At 40.0% G+C, this 12406-nt stretch overlaps 1 protein-coding gene across 1 annotated transcript in view; it reads right to left on the bottom strand.

Moving 5' to 3' along the window:
* Window positions 1-12406, bottom strand: part of LOC116268656 (unconventional myosin-Va-like) — a 213476-nt gene that overhangs the window by 83171 nt on the left and 117899 nt on the right. The window contains exons 10-11 of the mRNA XM_031668673.1: window positions 10369-10634; window positions 9472-9553 (exon numbers count right to left, since the gene is read on the bottom strand). Coding sequence (XP_031524533.1) covers window positions 9472-9553; window positions 10369-10634 — 348 coding nt within the window. The remainder of the gene's footprint in view (window positions 1-9471; window positions 9554-10368; window positions 10635-12406) is intronic.

Below are 12406 nucleotides of genomic sequence, written 5' to 3'. Positions count from 1 at the left end.
TGGCTTCAGCCACTGTGCTCACCATTGCTTCTCATCTCCATTTACACAAAAATATATATTAACTGTCTACTATGTGCCAGTCACTGCACATGGTTAACAACACAGATGTGGATGCTGCCCTCATGGAGCTTGGAGACAAGTGGGAGAAGCAGACAGAAACCAAATAACCATAAGGAATATAATCACAAGCTATAGTAATATTACAAAGGAAAATAATATGAGCTATAAGAGCAAGAGTCCTCATCTAGTTTGGACACAGGCTGGTCAGGGGAGGGCTGTGTGATCTAGTCTCTAAAGATGAATGGGAGGCAAGCTAGTGCGGGTGGGAAGGGCAATCCAACCACCGCCACAGCTCCTGTTTCAGGCTGCTGCCCAGCCACTGCCCAGCCAATGCAGCTGACACCACCACTTCTAGTCTCTACAGATGCTAATGACTGCGACTCATTCTTAGGGAGTTTCTGCCTTCCTTTACTTATCTCTTTGATCTCCTTTGGTTCTTTCACAAATCTTGCTATTTTTGTGGGAAGAAAAGACTTTTGTGATGACGATCAAACAACCCATATTTTCTAGGACCCCATGCCCTGTGAAACTTACATGCCACAAGATCTCCAATGAATACTCTCCTCATGTGTCTGGAACTTTCCCACTTTATTCTGTACTTATTGTAATGCTACTCTTGGCTCATTTGCACTTTTTTTTTTTTTTGAGACAGAGTCTTGCTCTGTCACCAAGGCTGGAGTGCAGTGGCACAATCTCGGCTCACTGCAACTTTCACCTCCCAGGTTCAAGCGATTCTCCTGCTTCAGCCTCCTGAGTAGCTGAGACTACAGGCATGTGCCATCACGCCCGGCTAAATTTTTGTATTTTTAGTAAAGACGGGGTTTCACCACGTTAGCCAAGATGGTCTCAATATCCTGATCTCGTGATCCACCTGCCTCTGCCTCCCAAAGTGTTGGGATTACAGGCGTGAGCCACCACGCCTGGCCTCATTTGCAGTGTTTACAGTCTAACGAGCTATTATAAGCTTTAACAAAAAACAGTCATCCATAAGAATATTTATGTCATGCTAATAATGAAGAAAGAGAGAGACCCTCTCATATTGTTTTATACTCAGTACCTGTTTTAAGAAAAAAACAAGGAAGTAAAACTAAAGACAGGCAGCCCAGCGCCAGGCCCAAAACCAGGCCTGGGCCTGCCTGGCCTAAACCCAGTAGTTACAAAACAACTCATGACTTAGAAACCGATGTTCCTGACATTGTAGAACATTGTGAAACTCCCTGCCCTGTTCTGTTTCACTCTGACCACCGGTACATGCAGCCCCTGTCACGTACCCCCTGCTTGCTCAAATCAATCACGACCTTTTCACGTGAAATCTTTAGTGTTGTGAGCCCTTAAAAGGGACAGAAATTGTGCACTCGGGGAGCTCGGATTTTAAGGCAGTAGCTTGCTGATGCTCCCAGCTGAATAAAGCCCTTCCTTCTACAACTCAGTGTCTGAGAGGTTTTGTCTGCGGCTTGTCCTGCTACATTTCTTGGTTCCCTGACCGGGAAGCGAGGTAACTGTCGGACAGCCGAGGTAGCCTCTTAGACAGCTTAGGCCTGCCCTGTGGAGCATCCCTGCGGGGGACTCTGGCCAGCCTGAGTGACGCAATCCTAAGAGCGTTCCTGAGTAGGCAATTGTCCCAGTGGAACACCTCATCAGAGGAGCGCGTAGCAGGCCCCCACAGAGGATTAACACAGTGGCTGAACACCGGGAAGGAACTGGCACTTGGAGTCCGGACATCTGAAACTTGGTAAGACTAGTCTTTGGAACTTGCCCCACTCCATTTGAGTGGAAGCGTGGCCTGATCGCCCACGGTGTGCCTGTATCGGCACTTTTGTTCTGGTTTTGACTTGACTTGACTTGGTAAGACTAGTCTTTGGAACTTGCCCCACTCCATTTGAGTGGAAGTGTGGCCCGATCACCCACAGTGTACTTGTATCGGCACTTTTGTTTTGGTTTTGACTTGACTTGAATTGCTGGATACTTTGGTTTTGGTTTTGACTTGGATTAAATTTCTTGGTACTCGGATTTTGAATTTCGTGGTGTTCTGATTTTGGTTTAGTATAAACGATAAAAGCGTGTGTGTGTGCCCTCTTTACCTGTTCTTTGCTTTGTGGCGAGTGTGTGTGGTGTGAGTGTGGTATTTTGTCTTGCGAAAACATGGGTCAGGTGCAAAATAAGCCCACCCCACTAAGAACTATGTTGAAAAATTTTAAGAAAGGAAAAAAGCGGGGGGGAAGCAGAATTTATATAAAAAGAATGTTATATGGTAAATTCTTGTCCTGAAATAAATTAACTGGTTATTAAAAAAAAAAAAGTTTGTAATAAGTCAGAAGTTGAGACATGTCAAAAAAAATTGTCTGCAAAAGACGTAAAAAAAGAAAAGTTATAAAAAAAATTTTATGCAAAAAAGTTATATAATTTAGAATACTACTGAAAAAAAAAACCAGTTTATGTGCAAGGTGTATAAAAAAAGGTAAAATATACCTTTAGCAAAGAAATTATAAAGAGGCATAAGAATGTGGATTTTTACCCTACATTAAAAGGTCAAAAAATTATTGTTTTGAAAGTTTAGGCAAATTTTAAAACATTAACTGTAAAGAAAATTTTGTGTATAAACATCATAGCTAAAGTTAAAAAGGTATCATCCAGTTTTTCTGTGAACTGGACATTAAAGTAAAAATGCAACAGGTTTTTCTTAAAACATCAACCTGCTCTTTAACAAAAATTGTAAAAGGTTAAAAAGAGTCTATAAAATCTCACCTTATGGTGAAACATGAAAAATTAGATAACTATGTCTACAAAGTTTTATTAAAATTAATAACACACTAATATAAAGGTAAAATTTAGCTTATCTGGTATAAAAATCATACAAAAAGCATTATTAAATATAAAATGGTGTTTAGCTTTTTTTTAGTCTAAAAACTAATAAAAATAGGTGCTAAAGGAAACATTCATTTTACTAGAAGATCATAGAAGTTAAAGAATTAAAACAAACTTTGGCAATTAAGACAGCATACCAGGATGCAAATGTCTGGTTGGAATGGATCAAATAATCCATCTGCACGTTAAACAAAAGCAATTGTTATGCTTGTGCACATGGCAGGCCAGAGGCCCTGACTGTCCCCCTTCCACTGAGGTGGTCCTCCAGTTGACCAGGTGTGGGCTGCATCGTAGCTCTTTTCCAGAATTCTACAGCCTAGAGTAAGAAGTCATGCCAAGTTCTCTCTGCTATATCCTGAAGTCCCTGCGGGTCAGCCCCCGAGGGCCATCCAGCTTCCGTCTCCTAACACTAAGTTCACTTCGTGTCTCTCATGGCAGGGAGGAGACTTAGCATTCCTTGGAGACTTGAAGGGATGCAGTGAGCTTAAGAATTTTCAAGAGCTTATCAAGAGCTCTTATTCATCCCCAAGCGGATGTGGGGTGGTATTGTAGTGGACCTTTACTGGGCACTCTGCCAAATAACTAGAGTGGCACTTGTGCTTTAGTCCATTTGGCCATCCCTTTCACCCCCGCATTTCATCAACCAGAGGAAGAAAAAATAATAATAAGACATCGTAAAGCAAGAGAAGCCCCTTATAGGTCTTTCAACTCTCACATCTATTTAGATGCAATTAGAGTCCCGCAAGGAATACCAAATCAATTTAAAGCTTGAAATCAAACAATTACAGGATTTAAGTCAATATTTTGGTAAATGACAGTCAATAAAAATGTCAATTAGAATAAACTACATCTGTTACGACCAACAACAATGAGCTTTTCATGAGTTAAAAAGAAACTCATGTCAGCCCAGCCCTGAGGCTACCTGACCTGAGAAAACTCTTTACACTCTATATGTCAAAAAAAAAAAAAAAGGCAGTTGGAGTTTTAACCCAGACTGTAGGGCCCTGGCCAAGGCCAGTGGCCCATCTCTCAAAAAACTAAACGGGGTTTCCAAAGGCTGGCCCCCATGTCCAAGGGCCCTGGCAGCAATGGCCCTGTTAGCACAAGAAGCAGATAAGCCAACTCTTAGGCAAAACCTAAACATAAAGTCCCCCCATGCTGTGGTAATTTTAATAAATACCAAAGGACACCATTAGCTAATAAATGTTAGACTAACTAGATACCAAAGCTTGCTCTGTAAAAATCCCCACATAACCACTGAAGTTTGCAACACCCTAAACCCCACCACCTTGCTCCTGGTATCAGAGAGCCCAGTTAAACATAATTGTGTAAAAGTATTGGACTCAGTTTATTCTAGTGGGCCCAACCTCCGAGACCATCCTTAAACAACAGTAGACTGGGAGCTGTACGTGGATGGGAGCAGCTTCGCCAACCCCTGCAAAGTGACTCTGAAAAAGACAACAAGCCCTGCTCCAGTCACACCCGGAAGCTGACTGGTCTACGCATGGCTGAACCATGAGGAAACTCATCGCAGGACTCATTTTCCTTAAAATTTAGACTTGTACAGTAAGGACTTCAAATGACCTTCCTCAAACTGAGGGCTGTTCCCAGTATATATATATATATCAAATCACTGAGGTAGGACAAAAGATTGCTACTGTCCTATTATTTTATGGTTATTATAAGTGTACCAGGACTCTAAAAGAAACTTGTTTATATAATGCTACTTTATCCAAGGTATGTAGCCCAGAAAATAACCAACCTGATGCGTGTTATGACTCATTTTAAGCCTCCCATGATCACAGTTTTTAAAATAAGACTAAGGACTGATCCTTTTCTAAGTGACACAAGTAAAGTAATAGCTAGGACAGAAGAAAAAGGGGTCCCCAAAAATATAACCTTAAAATTTGATGCCTGTGCCGCTATTAACAGTAAGTAGCATAGATTGGGATGCAGTTCTCTAGATTGAGAAAAAAGTTACACAACAGAAAATAATTATATCTGTCAAGAATCATATTTATGTGAAATGTGTCAATACTGGTCTTGTGTCATTTAGGCTACTTAAAATAAAAATAAAAAAGATCCTGTTTGGCTCCAAAAAGAAAAAGTCAGCCCCTCCTGCACGAGTGGGAGCTGCAACCCTTTAGAGTTGGTAATTACAAACCCCTCAGACCCAAAATGAAATTTAAAAAATACATAACATTAGGCATTGATGAAAAAGAACTAGATCCTAGCGTATGCATCCTAATAAAAGGCGAGGTTCAAAGACACTCTCCAGAACCAGTATTTCAGACTTTCTATGATGAACTAAATGTGCCAGCACCTGAGATTCCAGGAAAAAACTAAAAATTTGTTTTTGCAATTAGCCGAATATGTAGCCCAGTCTTTAAAAGTCACTTCATGTTATGTTTGTGGAGGAACCGTAACAGGAGATCAATGGCCACAGGAAGCCCAAGAATTAGTTCCTACAGACCCAGTTCCTGACGAATTCCCGGCCCAAAAGAACCACCCTGACAATTTTTAGGTTCTAAAAGTCTCAATTATTAGACAGCACTGCATAGCTAGAAAAGGAAAAAGATTCACTCATTCTGTAAGGCAGCTTAGTTGTCTTAGGCAAAAGCTGTATAATAGCACTGCAAAAACAGTACCACCCAGAATTCCACCAGGACTAGACTGCCCCCACAGGGTTATACTGGATATGTAGACATAGAGCCTACTGTTAAGCTGCCTGACCAGTAGACAGGTACTTGTGTTATTGGCACTATTAAACCATCTTTCTTCTTACTGCCCATAAAAACAGTTGAACTTCTGGGCTTCCCTGTTTATGCTTCCCGTGGAAAACGAAGCATAGCCATAGGTAATTAAAAAGATGATAAATGACCTCCTAAAAATTTATACAATACTATAGGCCTGCCACTTAGACACAAGATGGCTCATGGGAACACTGGACCCCCATTTACATGCTTAACCGAATCATACGGTTGCAAGCTGTTTTAAAAATCATCACCAATAAAACCAGTCAAGCCTTGACTATTCTGGCCTGGCAAAACAAAAAACAAAAAACAAAAAACTCAGATAAAAAAATGCTATCTATCAAAATAAACTGGCTCTCGACTACTTGCTAGCAACTAAAAAAGGGTCTATAAGAAATTTAACCTTACTAATTACTGTCTACACATAGATAACCAAAGGCAAGTAGTTAAAGACATAGTTTAAAATATGACAAAACTGGCACATGTACCTGTGCAAGTGTGGCACGGACTTAATCCGAGAACCATGCTTAAAAATTAGTTCCTAGCACTAAGAGAATTTAAAACTCTTATAATAAAAGTTATAATAGTAATAAAAACCTGCTTACTGCTCCCTTGTTTGATACCTGTAGTTCTTCAAATGATTAAAAAAGCTTCATCACTACCTTAGTTCACCAAAATGCTTCAGCACAAGTATACTATAAAAATCACTATCAATCTATTGCACAAAAAGACTTAAGTAGCAAAAATAAGAGTGAGAACTCCCACTAATAAAAAGTGAGAGTCTCAAAAGGGGGGAATGAGGAAGAGAGAGATCCTCTCATATTGTTTTATATTATTTTATACTCAGTACCTGTTTTAAGAAAAAAACAAGGAAGTAAAACCAAAGATAGGCAACCCGGCGCCAGGCCCAAAACCAGGCCTGGGCCTGCCTGGCCTAAACCCAGTAGTTACAAATCAACTCATGACTTAGAAACCGATATTCCTGACATTGTATAGAAGAACATTGTGAAACTCCCTGCCCTGTTCTGTTTCACTCTGACCAGCAGTGCATGCAGTCCCTGTCACGTACCTGCTGCTTGCTCAAATCAATCACGACCTTTTCACGTGAAATCTTTAGTGTTGTGAGCCCTTAAAAGGGACAGAAATTGTGCACTCGGGGAGCTCGGATTTTAAGGCAGTAGCTTGTTGATGCTCCCAGCTGAATAAAGCCCTTCCTTCTACAACTCGGTGTCTGAGAGGTTTTGTCTGTGGCTCATCCTGCTACAATAAGAAAGCAAATTTCTTCTGTTCTTTTGATTAATGAGAAGGCAAATAGGGCACCATATGTCAGCAGGACACCCTGACTGATGGTATGAGTATCTTCCAAAACAATGCGCTCTGTTTTTAAAAATTTCATTAATTTATATGCAGTCTCAATATTGACAACAGAAACACTGCTCTAGACATTAAATAGAGCATTATTTCTCACACACCATGTCTAGTTTGGAAAAGCTCCTGGGGTCTTTAAAATTTTGGATGCTCAATTGTCAAAGAATACAGGCATGTAGTTCAATATGGCAAGAGATTCTTGGTCAATATAGTGATGCCTTCAAACACTAAGCATGCCAGTCACGGCGTTTCTCATGCTGACTGCCCCCAACTACATCCCCAGATCGGGTAACAGCCCTATGCAGTCAAGTTCTTTATACTATGAGACCCCACGTTCCTAGTCACAGCTGACTAAACCAGTGTGGGTATGTGAGGGCAGTCTCCTGCTAGAGACCTCTGATGAAAAACTCAACAGTGTTAATCAGATTCTCTCTCTCTCAGGTATTTGAACTGGGAAACAAGAAAATAATCAGGCAATTAGTAATGGGAGTTGAAGCTGAAAGAAGCCAAAATGAATGGGAGATAAGCGAGTTAAGAGGATGAGAAGAGTATTCCAACCACTGCTGGGTTCACAGGAAGTTTAAAGTGAGTGAGAAAGGAAAGAGCTTGAGGTGGAGAAGATGTATACAGACTAGAAGGAAAGAACCTGCCATAGGATAGGAAGAGGGTGCAGATCAGTTGTGCAGAGAGAATCAAAGATGCAGAATGTAAGGGGGTATGTGAAGAGAGAAGGAGAAACAGGTGGATAGAGACAGAAAGCAGGAAAGAGGAGGAGACGCAAGAGACCAAAACACACATGCAGACAGGAGGCCCCTGAAAAACACACAAACTAGCCAGTTCCTAAAGAGGCTGGCATTGCTTCTTCCATTCCAGTCACTCTGTGTGGAAACAATCAGAAAGAGTGGAAGGCTGTGGCATTAACTAAGTATTAAGAAACTCAGAAACACCTTGAGAAACGGTAATGCTCAGTTTAGTTTCTGATAGGTTTTTATTAATTTTTTTATGCAGAGATGAAAATCATATTAGTAGTCATCTTATATGGAAACAGTCATAGGCCTAAGGTTTTAAGATCACTTCTACATTATTTCACTGTGGTAGGAAGCTTAATTTGCTAAACAAAGATGGTTCAAGTTTTTATCATAGTATATGGAACATGTAATCAAACAGTCTAAAAGGTTTTATAATGACAAGCAGCAACTCCTTGTCCCATCTCTCCCCAACCCCAGCCTCGCTCCCTGGAGGCAACCATTTTTAATTCCCTTAGCTATTTCTTCTGATATTTACCTACATATTTCTAAAGAATATGCTTATCAGCTACCTTCTGATTTATCACTATGAAACATCTACTGATTACATTATGACACAAAAGAGGCTAAATTCACATACACCACCTCCGTCCCACTCTTCCACTATTCTCCCCATATTACTATTTTTAGACCCTCTTTTGTTTTTTACCAAATTTGTAACTTGCAATGTCTTTAAACATCTGGTTTTTGTGCATCAACTACAAACCATACCACTTGACCTCTCTCTTTACAAGTGAGGATTTATTAAGGGTGTCTTTCCTGCCCTTCGGCTCTATCTTCTAATTCCTATGGGTGTCTCATTTTAATACCCTCTTTCATCAACACTAAGAATCACTCCCACTCTTGCACTTAGAACTGTGCCTGGCACATGATGGACACTTTACATATTCCAACCCATTTAATCCATAAAACCACACACAGCAGGTACTATTATTACGTCCATTTTATAGATGAGGAAGTTAAGGCCCAGGGAGGTCAACTAACTTGCCCAAGATCTCCTGGATAACTGACACAGGGTAGGATTCCAACTCACACAGTTCACCTCTGGGCTCTGTGTCCTTCATTATTACAATCTGCTGACTCTGATTTTTAAGCATTTCTGAATCTCCCAACACCATGGTACTCCTCTAAGATATTTAATGTTACTACTTCACAAGAGCCACTCAAAATATTCCCATTGCCATTGCCTCAGTGAATGTCCCAGACTGTTGAAAAGAGAATATGTAAAATTCTGCATTTTAGTTCTGACATCTTGCTAATATAGCAAGTAAGCATTAAGAAATTCCACATACAATTAACTTAAAAACAACAAACTGAAAGATATCCCTGGGCTCAAAGCTTCATACTCCCAAGAAATTACCTAACACACTGCCTGCTTCTTTCAATCTATTTGTTCCAAATTTTCATTATTATCAGACAGCAATCCAAGGATAGCCTTGAATCCCACCTGGCCCATAAAACATTTTTCTAATGTTGTACCATTCATTAATCATCAGTTCTAAATTCCATATAATAATTATAATTCACAACTTCATTTCAGGGATAAGCTTTTAAACAAAGACTAGGAATTCAAGAGAATAATTTATAGCAGAATATTATTTAAGGAAGAACATTCTTACCATATTGAATTGTTGCTGTAGTTTTTCATTTGCATAATTTATGCAAAACTGTTCAAAACTATTTATCTCAAATGTTTCAAATCTGTAACCACGAAGATAATATGGAAAGGGGAGAAAAGGAACAAAAAGCTTTTTAAAAATATTCAAAATATACACATTAGGAAGAAAGAAATGGGACATCCCCCAACATTGTAAAACTTTCTTTCCATATCAGTGAAGATAAAGATTTATAAGTCAGTAACAAGAAATATGTACCCAGCAGATAAGCATCAGCCATGCAGTAGAGAGGCTTTTTTTGTTGTGTTTTGTTTTGTTTTGTTTAACGGCCCTAGCATGCAGAGGTGTTCAACACTATGAGTTTTTGAGGGCTCATTCACCCCCAAGTGGGGAACATCAGAATTACGATAAAACCATTGCTCTTGCCAATTTACTGACTCACAGTGTTACACACACATAGGAGGGAAATAGGAACAGAGATCCTACAGGTTCTTTTAAAAAAGAGAACCAGAGAATGAAAAATTAAGTATGAAACAAGCACAAATATGAGGGAAGGATTTTAACAGCTAAAGACAGGTACCCAAATAAGGCAAACTAGCAAATAAAATTAGATTTTTAGAATTTCAGTGATAATTTACCACATGAGCATCTGAAAACCAATTAAGTCTATGCACTAGCTAAGTAAATTAGCTTCAGATTTGAAGCATTTTTTGTTTGTTTTACTTAAATTTTAAGCAACATGCAATTGCATCACCATCATCAAGGTATTCTTCAATTGTCGTAGGCAAAGTCTCCCTTCTCTTTACCAGTAAGAAACAGAATCAAATGCCCACTTAGGCTTACTAGGTAAGTTCTAGAAAGGAATGCTCTCTGGCAGACCAATTAGCCAAATATACTCACCCGTAAATGTCCAGCACACCAATAAAAGAGTGCTGTTTGACAGCAGAATGGAGAGCCTGATTGACATTATCTACAATCCAGTTAAAAAGCTTGGCATAGATGTGCTTGGCCAAAGCATCACGGGCATTTGTGGCCTGCAGCTTGGAGATGGGCTTGATGTACGTCTCTGTGGCAGTAGCCAGCTTCCGATGGCAGAGCCAGTGACACATCTCCTCATAGTCCACACCCATGAGGTCACAGAATATGCAGAGAGGTTCATGCTTGGGCTGCCAAAAGATAATGAGTTATTTCCTATGACCAGATAAATCAAATAAGAATCTCCTAGAAAATGTTAACAAAGAGTTAACAAATAAAATTCAGCAATTTCTTTGTTACAGCAAACACCAAGATAACTCAAAGTTGATTCGTGATAATAAACACATTCATCCATTAAACTGGTATCCAGGCAGCATTTTGCAATCTCTTCTGGGGCTCACTTCAAAAATTACCTCTTCCTTTAACTCTTCATAGTATTTGTTTGTATCTCTCTTAAAGTACCTTCATTCATTCAATCAAAAAATCAGTCAGTTAGTCAACAATTATTTACTGAGTGCTACTATGCGCCAGACAGCAAAAACAAACATGGTCCCTGCCCTCCTAGAACTTACAGTCACTCGGGAAAAATGGATATTAATCAAATGATTGCTCCCTAAAATGAAAAATACCACAAAGACCAAGGACACTATGCTGAGTCCATGTGAGAGGAATATGCTCTGTTTAGGAAGCAGGAGACAGTTCTCTTGAGAAAAGGAAGGTGCTAACTGGGTGAAAGGGGGAGAAAAGGACTTTCCAAGCCAAGGAAACAGCTGGCAAAAATATTCTGTGGTAGGAAGGAAATCACCTATAGGAAGGATTGAAGCTGAATGAAGGAGAAAATGTGAACTGAAGTCACAGAAACAGACAGAGGCTATACCCCAGCTGGTCTTTATCCTTAGAGAAATGGGAGACCACTGAAGGGTTGTAAGCAGGTAATTTGACAGTTATCTGTGTGGCTTTTCAGATCAGAATGACTTTCATGACTTACATATCCCTGTACCCCCTAGAATATCTTCCAGGAGCCTTGCATGAGTAGGTGTTTGATAAATACTTGTCTATTTTAATCCATGTTAGTACATTATATTTTTCAACATCTTCAATCACATGTGTCAGTGGAATCTGACAACATTTCTGGGGAACAGGCAGGGTGAACATTGTCTCTGGTGGATAAATGAGGAAATAGGATCCAAGATAACAAATAGCTTGTCAAAAATCAGCTGGCAATTGACGTCAGAGTTGGCATTAGAACCTGAGTCTCCTGACACCCTCATCTGTAGACTCTTCACACTCAAGCACCCCTTCCTTCTTTCATCCCCCTTTCGCCCAAGTAATCACTTTAGATACAAACCAGCACCACTGCCTGCTCAACTCCCTTACATAAGCAGCCATATACATGTACGTGTTTAGAGTCTGACATCATTTAGAAGTGGGTCAGGCGGGGCCAGGTGGCTCACGCCTGTAATCCCAGCACTTTGGGAGGCTAAGGCAGGAGGAACAGCTGAGCTCAGGAGTTTGAGACCAGCCTGGCCAACATGGTAAAACCCTGTCTCCACTAAAAATACAAAAATTAGCTGCTTGTGCTGGCGGACACCTGTAATCCCAGCTACTGGGGAGGCTGAGGCAGGAGAACTGCTTGAACCTGGGAGGTGGAGGTTGCAGTGAGCTGAGACAGCACCACTGCACTCCAGCCTGGGTGACAGAGTGAGACTCCATCTCGATTTTCTTAAAATTAAAAAAAAAAAAAAGTAGGTCAGCATTCTGTAAACATATTCTACTTGAATGTTGTTACCATATTGTTCTATTACATCAAGATGGTTAACTGGTTTAAATTCTCCACAGCTTTACTCATTTTTGGACTTCACCTATCAATAATTGAGAGAAGTCAATCATCTCCCACTCTGACAGCAAATTTGTCTCTTCTTGTGGTTTCTGTTGATTTTTGCTATATATCTTTTGAGGCTAT

Source organism: Papio anubis, chromosome 7 (assembly GCF_008728515.1).
Source record: "Papio anubis isolate 15944 chromosome 7, Panubis1.0, whole genome shotgun sequence".
Classification (NCBI taxonomy): domain Eukaryota; kingdom Metazoa; phylum Chordata; class Mammalia; order Primates; family Cercopithecidae; genus Papio; species Papio anubis.
Note: the sequence above shows the minus strand (reverse complement) of the source record. Positions and strands in the feature narration are given on the sequence as shown.